This window comes from Corticium candelabrum, chromosome 15, assembly GCF_963422355.1.
Source record: "Corticium candelabrum chromosome 15, ooCorCand1.1, whole genome shotgun sequence".
Lineage (NCBI taxonomy): Eukaryota > Metazoa > Porifera > Homoscleromorpha > Homosclerophorida > Plakinidae > Corticium > Corticium candelabrum.
In genome coordinates this window covers 2,461,332-2,478,733 of record NC_085099.1, presented here as the reverse complement: position 1 = coordinate 2,478,733, position 17,402 = coordinate 2,461,332, and the positions used below count along the sequence as shown (strand labels likewise).

Below are 17,402 nucleotides of genomic sequence, written 5' to 3'. Positions count from 1 at the left end.
GATTGAGTTACAACTTCAGTCTTTACGCATCAATGCATAAAACCTGATTGTTTATGTATTAATACGTTACACAATGAGCTTGCAATAAGAATGCAAAAAGAGTCAATCCTGGATTAGTAATTTGGCAACAAGTACAACAAATTTGTGACGTTGATGTGTGTAACACGTGTGTCATAAAAAAGGCCAAGAATGCTGACACACACACACACACACACACACACACACACACACACACACACACACACACACACACACACACACACATCCCAATTAATCGGGTCAACCCACAGCCTCGAGAGATGCCCATTTCCTCCACAAACGTGTTTTAGTAATGATCAAGATGGTTTACGTTTGAGTATCTCTCGGGCAGGTGTTGATAGTTAGTGTTAATAATTATCGATGACCACATTCAGAAGGACATCGTCTCCTGACTTTGCGGTTACCTTTGTGAGGCAGTCACTCTTCATCACTCTCTCCTTAATCAATTCAGCCCACGTCCTGTCTTGGACCTGTTGCAAGGATCACATGGTAAACAACTTTGGTGTGGAGTTCAGCACCTCATCATCACACAAAGTGTCTCACCTTGCCCTTCAACAGCTGACTCTGTGCCTAAACCGCAAGCACACACACAAATAGGTGGTAAGCGTTATCACAATGTGAGTGTCTCATATGAGTCGCTTGCCTCCTGAGCAATCAATGAGTCTTCGTCGCGTAGCAACTCATCCGGGACAACGTGCACGCACCGTAATCGTTGCGAAACCAGCTTACACTACGAAAATTCATTAGAGATGACAATGAACGGTTTACACGATGAATCATACCATAGTTCGTTTTCCAGCTGCCGGAGGTCCGTGAATTACGATCGTTGGTACTACGCATGCGCAAATATATACAGCTGTGTTCGCTAGTCTGTAAATATTCTGTGCTAACCATCGTCACTGGGCCGTTTCAGTATAGCCAGCATTGCCTCCAGAGGATCCTCCGGTTGAGAAACAATTAGTTCTTGCATCATTCTCTGCAAAGACGCTTTTACAGCTAGATTTTCGTTTCATCTCACAATGATAAGCTGCTGCGTACCTCGTACAATTGAAATAATCCATGGCGCTCGGCATAAACAGCAAAATCGGGAGGAATTAGGAGCGGCTTTTGCGTGGCATCCATAGCAACCGCGTTGTTATCAACTATCGCGCTCTAGCGCGCTCGTTGTAAGAACCAGACGACCAAAAACCCATAACGCCCGGATCTAAAACGACATATTCTGTTACTAACCCTGTCTAAGAAAATCCACTCTCGTTCACATTCAATCTTATTCGCAGGACACATTCAAACAGTCACGTGATCATCCCTCCCCTCGTGTGCCATACACGTGACTCCCTCCACACACAGCACAACGCGAACACACGTACAGCACACATACTCCTCGATATCGTGGGTGGTCAAAATGATGAGCTCTGCTACGCTAGGGTCTGTTTTCGTTCTAAATCTCGCATTTTTGCACTCTACCGCCTTTCAAAACAGATAACCTGTGACGCAAACACATCGAGCGAGAGACGAGAAGAACCAATCAATTACAGCCCAGTAGTAGCGTGGCAGACGTGACCGGTCCCATTATTGGGTGAACTGTCTTGTTCCCATCAAACGCTAATGCCTAGGTCCAACGTGATTGAAGGGTGTCCTCCAGCTGATCTCGCCTCATAAGCTAATAAAAATTAAATCCATGTCGGAAAGGATACTCCACGGCGCCAGTTTGCATATTTCTATAGATAGATGTACACTCTTTGCTTCTATACAAAGAGACTTGCGTTCAACTCACCTAGTAGTATTCAGTCTGCATTAGCGTCGATATCCGACTCATGCATCTAGGCTGCATTACCAAGTCTGATGAAAACTTGTTTCCACCAGAGGCCACCAGGCACGCATTGACTATCTATAATAATCGCGGTTGTGGCTTGAGCTTGTACGATATTTTAGAGATCGCCTGCCCCCCAAGGAGACCACATTTAGAAAACTAGAGAGAAGAGATGCAGGTGAGACCACGAACTATCTCATCTGCTGACAAGATCTTGTTTGAAAAGGAGCCATATACACGTCCATCTACAATTACTGACTTCCGCTGCAAGTTTGCGCATGCGTTTCTCAATTTCCACCACCAATCCTTACCACTTCCCGAAGAAACGAACGTCATTCTTCACCTGTAGTACGCACATGCTAATTCTATACTGCATTTGCCAGTCTTTCCACGTCGCGGCATCGATCGTGCGGAAGCCAGAGATGGAGTGGAAGATGCCACATGCATAGTTGCGGATTCCATGCCAGTGTGACGACGTGAAAGCACCCCACATGCACAGTTAGGGATTCCAATACACTTGACATGGAACTAACAACTCATAGTGCTTTTAGAACCCAATCAAACTATTGCTCATTTACACGTTTAACTATTCATTATGCATCTCGATGACGCAAGTGACGATTGAGTCAGTCCCCGTTTAGCTGCAGATATGCCAAAAGTATCCACACAAGCACGTGACATGTGCGAGGGCGGGATTTCAAAGAACCTGCAGGTCTACAGTGTATGCAAACACAAACTAATGACTAGTATTATCAAAGCTAGCAATTGGCCGATGCACGCCTGCTGCGTTTTACGCCTTGTAATAAGTCTTGCACGGTCAGGTTTACTCAGTTGCCTTTGGTCTCTCACTTGGTGCAGCAGCAGCTGAGCGTTCAGAGATGCCGCAAAGGTCGGTACCTGTAGTCCTCTCTAACTACAAGCTCGTTTCATGTCTCTTCGACCGTTTGCTTGTCGCGTTATCTCAATTAGTTCCGCCACATCGCCCACTAACTCTTTTCCTCTCTCTCTCTTCTCACCAGGTTCTCCTCTCGTTTCATCCTACTTGCAGCCACGCTGCAACAGCTCGCACTCGCCGGTCCCACACCGCAAGCGGTAAGCAAGGCAGCACGCACACGCGCACGCACACGCAAACCGGCAAGGAAGCATGTGCATGCACGCACTCACTACCATACTGTCCAGCGTGGGCTGGTACTATTGCGCCGCTTAGCCGTCGGATCGAAACCCTGCAGGATGCGCGCCAGATTGTTGACACAACGTGTTGCCTGTCTAGGCCGTCGTCGTGCAGCTTTGGGAAAACTGGTCGACATGGTCGACCTGCTCGAGACACTGCGGAGGAGGCGTGTCTAAGAGGACAAGGATGTGCCTGATAGATGAATCCGACGGCTGGTAAGTGATGTAACTCTTCATGTCATCGACCTCTTTATCTGAGACTTTATACTCATGCATTCTTCTCTCCTAGGGAAGGGAGCTTGACACCTACACTCTGTCCTGGAGACGACCGACAGTACAGATCTTGCAACACACAGGTTGGTCTCTTCATAAGTAGCGGTTAATTGTACACAGTAAATGGCGCTATCTACCGCCAGCATGTTATTTTAATTCATTATAATTATATCTAATTGGTTGCTACTGTCATTGCACCAACCAAGCGTAACCATAACTCTATGTAAACTCCCTGTGCATTTTCCTGCAGACCTGCAGTGAAGAGGAGAGTGTGAGCGACTTCAGAGATTTGCAGTGCTCTCTGTTCAACTCGATGAGTCACAACGGAAGGTATTACGACTGGCTGCCCTACACCAAGAATGACAATGGCAGTAAGTCAAGTCTCGTGCCTTATTGGGTTCTACTCTTTGATTTAATGCTTCTGACTCTGGCAGCTATTAATTCATGTGCACTCAACTGTTACCCCGATGGAGAAGATTTCTTTGTTACCCTAACTGAAGAGGTTGTTGATGGGACTTCATGCTCTGATGACATTGGCCATCCTGCCGTTTGTGCTGATGGCACGTGTTTGGTAAGTTTTTATTCCTACTCTTTGTTCAGTGCATGTGAGTATAATGGGTTGTTGGTTTAGACAACAGGTTGTGATGGACTAATTGGATCCACCCTGAAGTATGATGAATGTGGTGTTTGTGGAGGAAACGGCAGCACTTGTTTTCTTGTAACTGACCAATTTGAACGCAGTGTGCAAAACAGAAGTAGACCTGACCAAATCATCTTGATCATTTCATACTGATAGATCACACAATTTGTTTTTGTTTAGACTATTACACTATTGCCATTATTCCTGCAGGGGCAAGGACTATCCACATTCAGCAGCTTCGACCAACAAAAAGCTACCTTGGTATTTGTGTTAACCTACTGATTGTATTAAAACTGTGAAAACATGTCGGTTTTTGTAGCTGTTTTCGATGTTGCTGCCAATAAGACAGTCCTTAATGGAAACTGGACAGTCAACCTACCCGGTTTATACCACATCGCAGGCACAGTATTCAAGTACATCAGACAGTCTGTGCTCATGCGACAACATACACAAGATTCATTGTACGCGCCAGGACCAATCACAAATCAACTTATCATTCTAGTAATAAAAACTGCCCCAACAGCTTAACGAATTACTCTCATGTATAAATCTCTCTAGATGATGGTGTCGGGAAAAGGACAACATTCCCACCAATTTAACTACTCCTACACGAGACCAAATGAAGACAAAGGATCAAGTGTAACGATGCCACCAAACTACGAACACCAGTTCTTAAATACAAAATATCCCGGACAGCCTAATCAAGAGCAAGAAAAGTCACGAAAAGTAAGACTTGATCAATTTCAGTTTCAAGTTGGTCTTAAATATCGTGAAATTGTTCACGCTTGTCAGAACAATGTGCCACCTGAAGGAGGAGTAATAAAAAATAATTCTAACCAAATATCAAAGAAACCTAAGTGGGCCGAGGGTCCTTTTAGCAGTTGCTCACAATCATGTGGAACAGGTAAGACTATAATGCTACTGCTCCATACGTAAATTTGATAAGCACTGTACCTAACACTCACACTTTGTGCTCAATTTTATAAAGAAATTACCACAAACTAAGGCATACTCAGTGTTCAAATTTGTGTTTTAGGCTTTAAAGTAGCTCAGTACCAATGCAAGCAAGGCAACCAAATTCTCAATGACTCATTATGCACGAAAGCAAAGCCAGATGATAAACTTAAAAACTGCCGAACATTTGACTGTCAACCAAAGTAATTAGAACCTCTAAAGCACCACTGTTACAAACAAAAAGCAGAGAGTAACTAATTTTTTTGTTAGCTGGAAAATTGGTATGTGGACCAGCTGCTCTCAGACCTGTGGAGGTGGAATGAGAACAAGGACAGTTGAATGTTGGCGGAAACCAGCTGATGGCCCTTTGCAGCAAACACCAGAAAAATTCTGTCCAAGTGTAAAACCAGCCGCAAAAGAATTATGCAATAAAGAGATTTGTTGGAAAGGATGGTGGAACGCACATAAATGGCAGAAGGTAAATGACACGAAAGCAATACTGAAAACATGAGTGCTTTATTGTCTGTCACTTGCAGTGTAACAACACGTGTGGTAATGGCTACCAGCGTCGGCATGTTCACTGTTTGTCTCTCACAACCAACGACCCAATACCTGAAACGTACTGCAACCCAAGAACACAGCCATCTAAACGGCAACCATGCTACAGCCGACAGTCATGCTATAGCCTCTGGTTTACAGGACCCTGGCAACCATGTCACGCAAAGTGTGGCATGGGAGTTCAAAACAGAACCACCTTCTGCTACGGCACATTAACAGGTGATCTGGATGATCGTACAGAACTGCCAGATATGTTTTGTGATCCCGATAAAAGAGCTGGGATACAAACAACAAGAACGTGCAAGCCAAAGCCTTACGTGCCTTGTCCTCCTGACTGGGTTCCTGGGAACTGGACAGAGGTTAGAACCACTGTCTAACACACATCGTCTGAAATAATTCTAATCGGATCGTTTTGTGCTTACAGTGCAGCAAAACTTGTGTGACAACGAAGCAATACCGAAACAAAACAAACTGCATGGAAAATGGCAAGTCGACATTTGGTCTATGTGACACTGACACCGAAGCCTATCAATCCAGAAGCGTAACATGCATGTATGATGGCAAGCGAGCCCCTGGTCAATGTGATATAATCCCTAAGCCTTACGAGTACAAACACTGTTCATCTCTTCCTTTCTGTACCAGTGAGTTTTGGTTCTAACATTGTTCTGTGTACAAATTTGTAACTCGTTGCTAATCATTCTAACAGGCTGCATTGACAGAAAGCCAAGTTTTTGTCAGTTGCTCAAGAATCCGCACTTTCAAGAAATTCAGTTGTGCTCGTATTCCCAGAATCGACACAACTGTTGCAAGACGTGCCATGAACTGGACGAAGAAAAAGACAGAAAAACTCAACCTTTATGAGTCTGTTAGTCAGTCCTTCAGCCCAGGGACTATTTTCTTATTGAAACTTTGTTGCATCGCAGAATAATATAATAGAACAGATGAGGGTGGTAGACAGGTTTCTGGTATAGTATAAGATGATATACTGGCAACTAGAATTTGACTTTAATTACATAATATTACTTTGAGAGTTTGACACTGAGTCATCAACAGTCCATTTTTCATTGAGTTCGAATGCGGTTACAGCAGACGTATACAAACAGCTGCATCTGGTTTGACTCTGTTTAAAAATGCAGTCTCAACCACTTGAACAATAAAGTGTGACGCAGATAGAGATGGTAACATCTGTCTGGTTTTTTGGACAGCCAGCAGTATGACTGACATTCACATAATTACATTCTTCAGTTTGTGTTTTTAGTGTTAGCATACAGATACCATACAATCTGGTAAGGTACAAAACCATAAATGCAGTTACCTGATTTTAGTCCATCAGATATATCTGAACTACCAATTCTTTGAATGCCAACACGTACAAAGCAACTGTAAACTATTGCCTCTAACTAATTTTGTTCACTGAAGGAGGACAGCCATTGCCATTTGCAACTGATTGTCAAGCTCAGAACTTCAGAAACTCCAGCTTGAAAAGTAGTTGACTTTCATGCACATACCAACTGTATGTAGTAGGTTCTATTGCATATGGTTTGGACATAACACTTGATAACTTAGACTCAGCAAACAAATTCAGTTCAGATGTCTTACTCTGAATTTCAAAAATTATGAAAGTATTCCACCAACTCTTTACTGTTAAAACAAAGTTTAGAACTCAACCCGAGAAATCAACTGAAAGCCAGCATATTAGTGAAAGCCAGCATATTAGCCAAAGCCAGCATATTAGCCACTTTGATGGCGCACACTTGATGTATGCAATACATATGTATATGTATATGTGTCTATGTATGCACATATAAAAATGACCGCATGCATGGATTTTTGCATGCACGCAGGCACGTATATGTTTGTAAGCAACCATGCAATAACCAAAGCAGCATCTTCACTTAAATCAGAAGCCCAGACCACCATCACTCTGTGTGTGTGTGTGTGTGTGTGTGTGTGTGCACGCGTGCGCATGTATGTGTGTGTGTGTGTGTGTGTGTGTGTGTGTGTGTGTGTGTGTGTGTGTGTGTGTGTGTGTGTGTGTGTGTATGTGTGTGTGTGTGTGTGTGCACGCGTGCGCATGTATGTGTGTGTGTGTGTGTGTGTGTGTGTGTGTGTGTGTGTGTGTGTGTGTGTGTGTGTGTGTGTGTGTGTGTGTGTGTGTGTGTTGTGTGTGTGTGTGTGTGTGTTAACAAAGAACCTACTGCATGCAAATGCAACCTTCTCCGTCAGTAAAATACGATTGCCTCAACAAGTCAGGTACACATGTAGTTGATGCAGGTTTCATAATCTTCATAAGAGAAAAATAAAAATATCATCAAGCTGCTGTTAAATTTCATCAAATATAGAATCACATCATTTGTAGACTCTACTCCCAAACAAATCAATGATTATGTCCCTTACTGCTATTCCATAATGAATGTTGATTTCTGTCTAAGCACCTACTATAACTCTGACAATTGGCTATCATAGTGATGAGGAAAATCCTTAACAAGTCATTTCTAACTTCATGTTGGGTTGCTATGCCAATACAATATTTTAACAGTGAACAAACCACAAATGAATCGGTGCTACAAACATTGGCATTTAATCAACTATGCCATTATGACAGCACAATATCAAGCTTACAAAAAGATACAAGAGATCCTAGGTAAGTCACTGTTTAGTCATCTTGTTCCAATAAAACTGCAATGCAGACATTGTCTAATCAAAAATGTTTAATAAATAAGAATTGTTTGTAACTGAAATGACTTGCCAATGAAGTATAAAACCATGTACACCAAATTGACAAATAGCAATTCTTCTATAGCAAGAATGGAATGAACATGTTAAAAGGTAAGTCTGTACGTATACAAAGAAAGTCTGATTTTCCCACAGCGTAAACGTCAATACTGAGAATGAGTCCGCCATTCCATGTGGCTCTACAAATTTCACTCTGCACATCTTCAGATGTGTCATGTACACACATGCTATAATTTATGGGCGACAAAACAGTTGCTGTAAATGCCTAAATGAAAGAACTGATAAACAACCAAACCCTTTGCCTGCCACCCAGGCTTTACATTAGCCATATCTTTCAACTCTTGTGACGAACATACCCCATGGCACTACACTTCAAAGTCTCCATGCACTTAAGCTTGTCTAAGTAATTCATCAAATTTCAGCAGCTAGCACTTCAATAATGCTTTCGAACCACATGAAAGTGATGAATTTCACCAGGGAACCACATCAAAGTGATGACCTTAAAGTCTGCCTATGAACCAATGCCATTAGTTGCACAACCTAACACTTAGGGTGGCTGCATCAAAGTGAGGCGCCTGAGTGATACTAATACTGTTAAGATCAACTAATTAAAATCAATAGCATAATGTCTAATTGTTGCCTGATACACATCTATTAAATTGCGTCATCCTAACCAGTCCATTAAGATTGTGCTTAAGCTTCTGTTGTTTAGCTTGTCAGGGAAAGAGGAACTAAGTAATCTACTCTTGCAAATTAGCATTGGAACTTACACCAAAAACAAGAAGCATGTAGTCACCCTATCCTCACTCAACATATTGGAACTGACACAATCCTTGTGGTATCATAAAATAGCTATTGTACTTCATTCACCTCAAGTGAAAGTGATAGTGCATTGTTCCATTTCACATACATGGATAGCCTCTTGTTATGCATGTTGCATGAGCCTTTGGAAAGCAGCTGACATCAGAACTAACATCATATAGATGAATGCACTAAACATGCATTGAAGGCCAAACAATTGTGATAAGGCTACCCAATGAGCAGTCTCTATTGGATGACATTGCTTGGTATGTCACAACCATATATGTTCTTGTTGCTGATTACATCTATTTATATAGTTCAGGGTAAAGTAAACCAAGGAAATCTGCATAATACAACACCTTACCCATCTGAGTGGCTCTAGGCTGACAAATATGTCTACTGTAGATATCACATATGCCAATGAATTCCAAAGTTTGGGTAGCCAAAAAAGATATGACCCACCCAATAACAGAAACAGTGGGGAGCCCTGGTGACTGAAGTCACGCTCAACCAAGATCAACAAACAAGTTGTCTTGCAGCTCGATCGATGTGATACAACATGAACTTGATACATCGTGAGCCTATGTGCAGCCGACACAAGTAAAACGCAATGTGTAACACATAATACAGTTGGAGCCTTTCATGTCGACTTTTCATCACAAATTTTACATTGGCAGGTAACACTTGTCAATCAGATAGTAAAAGCCTCGTAAAGGACAGCCATCAGTATGAAGAACCGAATTTCCCAATCCCTTCACTTGTGTCAAGGACTCCAATGCAATATGTAGTTGTGAAGCCATAATAATAAAATTAATAAGAACAAACCCTCGATACAATTGCTACACAATAAAATCATACATTGCTCTGATAGGACATTTACCAAATATAAATCAGTAAAACGTAAAATATATTAAAATCAATCTAAAATACATATATAGAATTAAATATAAAATCACAAAATTAAGAAATAAAATATCAAAAATTAAATATAAAAACACAAATACAGTATTTTAGAAATCATCAGACTTTCTAAAATAATGCATGCTAGTACTAAGCTAAATGACATCAAATCTCATACTTAATCAAAACATCAATATATACCAGGGGGAAGTGGAACCAGGGGGCAGAGGAACCAAGGGGTGGGAGACAGAGGAACCAAGGGGTGGGAGACAGAGGAACCAAGGGGTGGGAGACAGAGGAACCAAGGGGTGGGAGACAGAGGAACCAAGGGGGAGAGGCAGAGGAACCAGGGGGAGGAGCAGAGGAACCAAGGGGTGGAGGCAGTTGCCCCTCCAATATCGGGATTGGGGGCATCGCCCCTCCAATATACTGGACGCTATCTAATGGAATTGCGTTTCAATAAACGATGATTGAAGATAATAGTTTGGAAGTTTTGTTGCTTGCAAGTAGCAATAATATTGGATGGTTTGCAGTTGACTCGTTTGATACACTGTTGTGATCATTTGTGTGCATGCTGCTAGGCTACTTCTGTCACATCAATGACAAACCAACCATCTAGTCAGTTATAATAAAAATGGCGGCAGTCTGTTATGAAAATTTTGCCTCCTCATTCCAAAGGAACTTCCGCCGCTCCTGTTTAGATCCAATATAATAATTAAAATGTATATAATATTTGTTGTGGTAACCTTTCTAGTCATTGGGATTCATTCACTCATGCATGAGCACAAGCACGCACGCACGCACGCACGCACGCACGCGCGCGCGCGCGCACACACACACACACACACACACACACACACACACACACACACACAATCTTACCCAAACGACGCGAAATCAAGCATCAGACCTCATCAACACTCCACAAAAGCAGCACCAACAAACATCCAACAGCCGTCACAACCCTGCCTAGCGCGCTAACAGCCAACAGAGCACAGTGCGTGGGCGTCGCCTATGGGACAACAAGAAAGTCGAGTTGGAAATTACGATCTAGGAAGAATCGTCTTAGAACAGTCAGATACATTTCCCTGGTCAATTTGCCCGGGTATCGACAAAGACGAGACCGAAGTGACCCTCTTCCTACACAAAACAAAGAGCAACACGTCAGCCAATGAGGATCAACTATTTTGGCTCGAAAATGGCGTGAAGGTAAACACAGATAAGACAAACAGTAAAATTTTTTTATCTCTCTGTTTTGTGGCAAGCATTTGAGGGCCATTCGTCATCCTCACGTCGTGAAGTTTCTTGATTTCTATGATGATGATGAGTTGGAGGGGAGTGGTTTCAATTTTTGTCTCATCGCTTCGATCGTCGCTCCTTTGGAGCAGGAAATACATTCCATGACTGCTTTGGAGATTAGTAATGGATTGGCTGGTATTGCTAGGGCTCTGCAATTCTTGCACGAGCAGGTATTAAAAAGTTTATGATTAATTAATTAATTAAATTTGATTAATTAATTAAATTATTAAGTGTAATGCAAACAGTTATTACTAATTGTGTATTTAACTTTTAAGTATTTATGAGGTCAATTAAGAGATATTTGATACCTTAGTATTATTTATATTTAAAAGTTTTAATTTAATTAATTGAACAGCTTGGAATATAAAAATTCAAATTTTTTTGCATTTTGTTAAAGTTAAATAACTGGGAAAAAATTTAATTTTTAGTGTTTTTGCATTAAGAATTAATATTAATATTTTTCTGTAATAATAAAAATAGTTTGGTCCTACTGTTGTAAAATTGATATTGCTGTAGAAATTGTAGAAATAATATATGAGAAATATATTGATATAAATGTAATTATTTAATTAAATATCAAATACCATGATTTGAAGAATTACTGTCAGTTTAGTTTTCGACATTACGTGGTAGGTATGATGTCACATGCATATCTAGATGGTGCACATGCCTTCTGTTTTGGCTCAAGCTATGGCTTATTATTTCTCATATCTAATGATCATTCCACATTAATTAAGGTAATGGGACACACACACACACACACACACACACACACACACACACACACGCACACACACGCACATGCACACACACACTCACACACACACACACACTCACACACACACACACACACACAAACACACACACACACACACACACACAACACACACACACACACACACACACACACACACACGTGATCATGGTCAGCGTTTTGAGCTAATGGAAACATTACCAGACATATAAGGACAGTATCTCACATAGCAATATGGAAGTTGGCATGAGCTAGGGCTATGACCGAATGAGTGACAACTACTTACTGGCAATTAGTTTTATTTTCCATGTCACTAAGTATTTACAGCCACGCCCACTCATAATTTTTCCAACTCTTTTGTGGTCAATTCATGGCTCTGCCACTGAAGGTGATTGCATAGCTACAACAAACACTTAGTCGGTGTGCGTGTGTGTGTGTGTGTGTGTGTGTGTGTGTGTGTGTGTGTGTGTGTGTGTGTGTGTGTGTGTGTGTGTGAGCTGATGGTGGACAGTAATGTGCATTTCATAATACAATGAGGTGTGCATATGCTGCAGTCCAACAGAACAAATATTTACGAATGGCAAGTGCATGTGTTCTCTCCCTTCATCGTTGTTGACTCTACTCATCACTTACATACACCTTTTTGTTTCAGATAATTACATTAACCTCGTTAGCATCATAGCTACATTTCAGCGTCCATCTCTATTGTGTATCGTCTCTTCTTTAGTGTCAGCTTACTCATAACAATGTGTACAATCAAGCCATATTTGTGTCTGAGGCTGGATGCAAGTGGCAGCTCGGCTGTTTTGAGTTGGCCTGCTCGTTCTCTGAGGCAACCAAAGCGGTCAGCACGATCACAATATATGCCACATCAAGTGTGCCACAAGATTGTAATTGGGTTTTGTGTTTAGTATATGAATCAGATTGAGATGTTTTGTCACAAGGAAGTCATTCCACCAGAACATAAGGTGCTTGTGTGTGTTTATTTTAACTGATCACTGTGAGCTGTCTACACACACAGTGTGCCTGTGCGCACGTGCGCACGTGCACACACACACGAACAGAAAGATACAGAGGTAAACGACAGTAAAAGTCCCGATGTCTCCACTTGTCTGCGTCATGTCTGCCATATGTGCATGTCTATCTGTATGTTTACACTTGCATACAAATAAATTCCTAATGACAGCCCTTATTCTCAGATTTGTCAGACCAATCACCTTACTGTTGTTGTTGTGTTATAATGTACAGGAAGGCACTTCGTATTCTGTTGACAAGTATCCCCATGCTCGAGATGTTTATGCATTTGGTGTGTTAATTGAAAGTCTTTTGGAACTGCTTACGTCACTGGGTTATGAGGCTTCAGTGTTCTCAACATCGTGTGCCTTACTAAGACAACGTGTTTTGCTTAGGAAATGTTGCTAGTGAATTTGAAGTAAAATTGACGAAGCAGTTGCTGAATGATGATCCGAAAGTGAGTCTTGTGCATATCTATAGTCACGTTGTTGTGCAGTTGTTTTGTGTTCTCTGCAGGATCGGCCTACGGTTGCTCTACTTCTAACTGATCCGTTCTTCAGGTGTGTTTGTGATTATGTCGATTAATTGATTGTATTGGTGTAAAGTGATTGATATTAACTAGTGGCGAAGTAACGCAGATTATCGATTTTTTGTCAAATATAACCGTCAAATCACAATGTGAAAAAGAGAAGTTCTTTAGGTAAATAAATTTAATTAGCGTTTTTGTATAATTAATATCAACAAGGATTTTATTTTTTGTAAGTTCTCTAGCATCTAGACTTAGTGAAATTTCGGAGGACGTTATCATTCGTCTCATTCTTCCTCTTCTTATCAATCGATTTGTTATCAACGAACCAGTAGCAGCAGTCAACTTAATGCCACATCTGTTGGTACCGAAACGAGGTGGGAATTATAACATACTGCAAGCATCTAGCATTTGTACAAAATACAGTGTGGTTATTGTGGTATGGAGATCTAGTGTGGGTGGGTGGGTGTGTACTTGGGTTACTGAGGTGTGTACTTAGGGTGTAGTTGTGGTTACTTGGGATGTACTTGGTGTTACTGCAGGTATTGAGATCTGGTGTGCAGGTGTACTTAGGGTTACTGAGGCATGGGGTGTAGTTGGGGCTACTTGGGGTGTGCTTGGTGTTACTGCGGGTATACTTGGGGTTACTGCAGTTGTACTTGGTGTGTCTACTTGCGGTTTTACTGGGGGTTTTCTTGAGGTGTGACAGCTACTAGGGTGTGCAGAGTCTCTGGACATACACGAGGTGTATGTTGAGGTGTACATGTAGCCTCGACACTAGGCCTTCCTTCGCTTTCGGTGGTCCTTCCACGCGAGGATAGCAACGGGGCGGTATCACGTGATGTTGTCTCCATTGCTTTATAGAGACAACATTACATGATACCGCCCTGTTGCTATCCTCGCATGGAAGGACCACCGAAAGCAAAGGAAGGCCTAGTGTCGAGGCTAATGTACATGGATGTGACAAGAAATTGACGGAGAGTCTATGTCGGGTGATACCCGAATGTATACAAGGTACTAGAGTGTATAATACGTTGAGATATAATACTCAGCATGTTTATTTTTTCTCCATAAGACCAAATATATTTACAAAATAATTTTAAAAATTTTGAATTTATTTTTTACATTGGATGATGCTGTGATTACTATATTATTCACTTTTTCATTAGACACCGTGAGCGATTCCAATGGGTTGCTGCCTATTCAACACTACAAGTGTGTCGTTGTTCGTGTTATCATCTCGATTGTTTGTGATTGAATTGATCGTTAGGGACCACGTGTTGCCTCACATCATCAATCTGTTCACCGTTCATGAAGTGGCTATTCGTCAGCTGCTGCTGCAGTATTGGCCGCATTACGTTCATCTAATGGATCGAGATATCCTTCATGAGGAGATTATCCCAGAGGTGAGGAGAACGGGTTTACAAGTTGATGACAAGGGTTGAATAATTGTTTGACTGGAGGTGGATGATTGAATGTTGTGTGATTAATTTGTCGTTGAAGTGTATCAGTGTTTGTCAACTTTCGTGGAGTGTGTTGGCGTATCATGTCTGTCTGTCTACTTGCTGGGTATCCATTAGTCTGCCTGCCCGTCTATCTACTTGCTTGCCTGTCTGTCTGTCTGTCCATATCTCTATTTGTCTGTCTGTCTGTGTATCTCTCTATTTAATAGTCTGTCTGTCTGTCTATCTCTCGATTTGTCTGTCCATTCATCATTTGTCTGTCCATTCGTCTGTCTCTTTGTCTGTCCATCTCTTGATTTGTCTGTCTGTCTATTCATTTATTTTTCTGTCCATTAGTCCATTTGTCTGTCTGTCTGTCCATTCGTCTATTTGTCTGTCTGTCTGTCCATCTCTCAGTTTGTCTGTTTGTCTGTCTGTCTATTTGTCTGTCTGTCTGTCTGCCCATATCTCTATTTGTCTGTCTGTCTGTCTATCTCTATTTAATTGTCTGTCTGTCTGTCTGTCTATCTCTCGATTTGTCTGTCCATTCATTATTTGTCTGTCTATTTGTCTGTCCATTCATCTATTTGTCATCTCTTGATTTGTCTGTTTGTCTGTCCATTCATTTATTTGTCTGTTTGTCCGTCTGTCTGTCCATCTCTCAATTTGTCTGTATGTTTGTTTGTATGTCCATTCGTCTATTTGTCTGTCTGTTTCTGTCCATTTGTCTGTCAGTCTGTCTGTTCATCTCTTAATTTGTCTGTTTGTCTGTCCATTAGTCCATTTGTCTGTCTGTCTGTCCATTCGTCTATTTGTCTGTCCATCTCTCGATTTGTCTATCTGTCCATTCGTTTATTTGTCTGTCTGTTGTCTGTCCATTTGTCCGTCTGTTTGTCTGTCTGTCTGTCTATTTGTCTGTCTGCTTCTGGAAATAAAACAACGTTGAGCAAACAAACGAATCAGCTCAACTCCACCTTGCTTCACATTTCTTGCAGTTGCTGGTTGGACTGCAGGATGACAATGCGTCCATCGTGTCGTCAACATTTCGTGCATTGGCAGATCTCATTCCTGTCATAGGAATCCAAGCAGTTACTGGTCATGACCCAGACCATATCTTCACTGAGAATAAACCAAAGGCAACTGCACTAGCAGTCCAAGTCCACCACCTCGTGATTAGCGTGCTGTTGTGTGTCTTAGTTTGCAGCGACATCTCCTGTGGGTAAAGTGCATGCACCTCTGAGTCCGCTCTTTCGTATTAGTGAAATTGCAGCGGCACACAGTCCGACTCGTTCGACTGTTGATCATGATTTGGTAAGTAATGCGAGTAGGGAACGTGAAGAGATGAAGGAGAAAAGGGAGGAGAGAAGACGGCAACGAGAAGAAGCTCGTCGACAGAGAGGTAGGCATTCTGTGCATTGTGGTGTGTGTGCGCATGTGTGTGTGTGTGTGTGCGTGTGTGTGTATGTGTGTGTGTGTGTGTGTGTGTGTGTGTGTGTGTGTGTGTGTGTGTGTGTCACAGTGTGTGTGTGTGTGTGTGTGTGTGTGTGTGTGTGTGTGTGAGTGTGTGTGTGAGTGAGTGTGTGTGAGTGTGTGTGTGTGTGTGTGTGTGTGTGTGTGCATGTGCGTGCACGCGCTACAAGTCTGTCTGTCTGTCTATACCATCTGTCCTAATTCATGTATTCAACAGAATCACAGGGTGGTTCAACTGGCTATCGGAGTCCAATGAAATTGGCACAGGCTGCTGTAAAGATCAACAGCCACAGTCATCTGAACGTTGATCGTGACGATGACAGTGAAGGCAACGAGTCTACACGAGAACTAGAAAGGAAAGACGAAGAACAAGAGAAAGAAGAACACAAAGAAACAGAGAAACGAAGACAAGAAATGGAGCAACGTCAAATGCTAGCCAATGAACGAATGAAAGGATTGAGTGAGCAAGAGATCGAGGCGTGGGACGAGTATCTCAGTGCACAAGATCGTCGCAGCTCATCAGACGACGACTGGGAAACATCAATTACTGCACCCACTGACACACACAAAGACACAACAAATTCAGATCTAGGAAACAGACGATACAGTCAGAAGGAAAGAACAGAGTCACTAAGCCGTGACAAGAAGAGTGGAGAAACACTGAAAAGTATAGGCAACAGTCAACAAAGTAAAACAACTGTCAAGCAACAGAGCAAGCAATCAAAACCAAAATCATCTGGAAGACAATTTGTCGATTTCTTTGATGTTGAGAGAGAACGAGAGCAACTGGAAGCTCTTTCTCAACAGGAAGAAACCGAGCAAGACTTGTTTGCCGACATGCAGCCAGTTATAGCCAAGAAGATGTCATTGACAGGTCAGACTAGTGTAGAAGTGAGGACAAACTCGGGGTTGAGCTACAATGTTATGGATCATGCGGACGATGACGCGACCTGGGGGGATGGCGATTGGGGAGATGACATGCAGTGAGTGTAGAGTTTCTATTAAACTTATAGATT

General features: G+C 41.9%; 3 protein-coding genes across 3 annotated transcripts; 2 read left to right on the top strand and 1 right to left on the bottom strand.

The window, feature by feature from the left end:
- Nucleotides 1–340: 340 nt before the first annotated feature.
- On the bottom strand, nt 341–10,883 carry LOC134191643 (adenylate kinase 8-like). The gene is made up of 7 exons (XM_062660267.1): nt 10,764–10,883; nt 1,078–1,243; nt 931–1,015; nt 822–871; nt 683–769; nt 583–609; nt 341–509 (listed from the first exon to the last, which is right to left on the bottom strand). The coding sequence occupies exons 2-7, from the start codon at nt 1,159–1,161 to the stop codon at nt 387–389; spliced, it is 456 nt and encodes a 151-aa protein (XP_062516251.1). The 5' UTR covers nt 1,162–1,243; nt 10,764–10,883; the 3' UTR covers nt 341–386.
- Nucleotides 2,631–6,480, top strand: LOC134191642 (A disintegrin and metalloproteinase with thrombospondin motifs 7-like). Its single transcript, XM_062660266.1, has 16 exons — nt 2,631–2,738; nt 2,869–2,941; nt 3,120–3,235; nt 3,309–3,375; nt 3,543–3,663; nt 3,727–3,863; nt 3,924–4,047; nt 4,113–4,193; nt 4,252–4,433; nt 4,491–4,658; nt 4,725–4,836; nt 4,969–5,089; nt 5,157–5,364; nt 5,423–5,803; nt 5,869–6,085; nt 6,151–6,480. The coding sequence occupies exons 1-16, from the start codon at nt 2,728–2,730 to the stop codon at nt 6,303–6,305; spliced, it is 2,274 nt and encodes a 757-aa protein (XP_062516250.1). The 5' UTR covers nt 2,631–2,727; the 3' UTR covers nt 6,306–6,480.
- Nucleotides 10,873–17,376, top strand: LOC134191641 (protein-associating with the carboxyl-terminal domain of ezrin-like). The gene is made up of 14 exons (XM_062660265.1): nt 10,873–11,090; nt 11,147–11,350; nt 12,662–12,778; nt 12,846–12,902; nt 13,183–13,282; nt 13,344–13,405; nt 13,465–13,508; nt 13,571–13,648; nt 13,712–13,851; nt 14,644–14,689; nt 14,745–14,880; nt 15,912–16,052; nt 16,114–16,315; nt 16,604–17,376. The coding sequence occupies exons 1-14, from the start codon at nt 10,896–10,898 to the stop codon at nt 17,371–17,373; spliced, it is 2,292 nt and encodes a 763-aa protein (XP_062516249.1). The 5' UTR covers nt 10,873–10,895; the 3' UTR covers nt 17,374–17,376.
- The last annotated feature ends 26 nt before the right edge of the window (nt 17,377–17,402 follow it).

What these genes read in the sequence shown, in the direction of transcription:
- LOC134191643 (XM_062660267.1), bottom strand. Translation starts at nt 1,161, where the DNA reads ATGGATGCCACGCAAAAGCCGCTCCTAATTCCTCCCGATTTTGCTGTT. An exon ending in GAAACGGCCCAGTGACGATG is followed by an intron (nt 872 to 930) that starts GTTAGCACAGAA and finishes GCGCATGCGTAG; the next exon opens with TACCAACGATCGTAATTCAC. An exon ending in GTCAGCTGTTGAAGGGCAAG is followed by an intron (nt 510 to 582) that starts GTGAGACACTTT and finishes TCCTTGCAACAG; the next exon opens with GTCCAAGACAGGACGTGGGC.
- LOC134191641 (XM_062660265.1), top strand. Translation starts at nt 10,896, where the DNA reads ATGGGACAACAAGAAAGTCGAGTTGGAAATTACGATCTAGGAAGAATC. An exon ending in GAAAAAGAGAAGTTCTTTAG is followed by an intron (nt 13,649 to 13,711) that starts GTAAATAAATTT and finishes ATTTTTTGTAAG; the next exon opens with TTCTCTAGCATCTAGACTTA. An exon ending in ATGAGGAGATTATCCCAGAG is followed by an intron (nt 14,881 to 15,911) that starts GTGAGGAGAACG and finishes CATTTCTTGCAG; the next exon opens with TTGCTGGTTGGACTGCAGGA.
- LOC134191642 (XM_062660266.1), top strand. An exon ending in GTGCTGATGGCACGTGTTTG is followed by an intron (nt 3,864 to 3,923) that starts GTAAGTTTTTAT and finishes TTGTTGGTTTAG; the next exon opens with ACAACAGGTTGTGATGGACT. An exon ending in CTCACAATCATGTGGAACAG is followed by an intron (nt 4,837 to 4,968) that starts GTAAGACTATAA and finishes TTTGTGTTTTAG; the next exon opens with GCTTTAAAGTAGCTCAGTAC.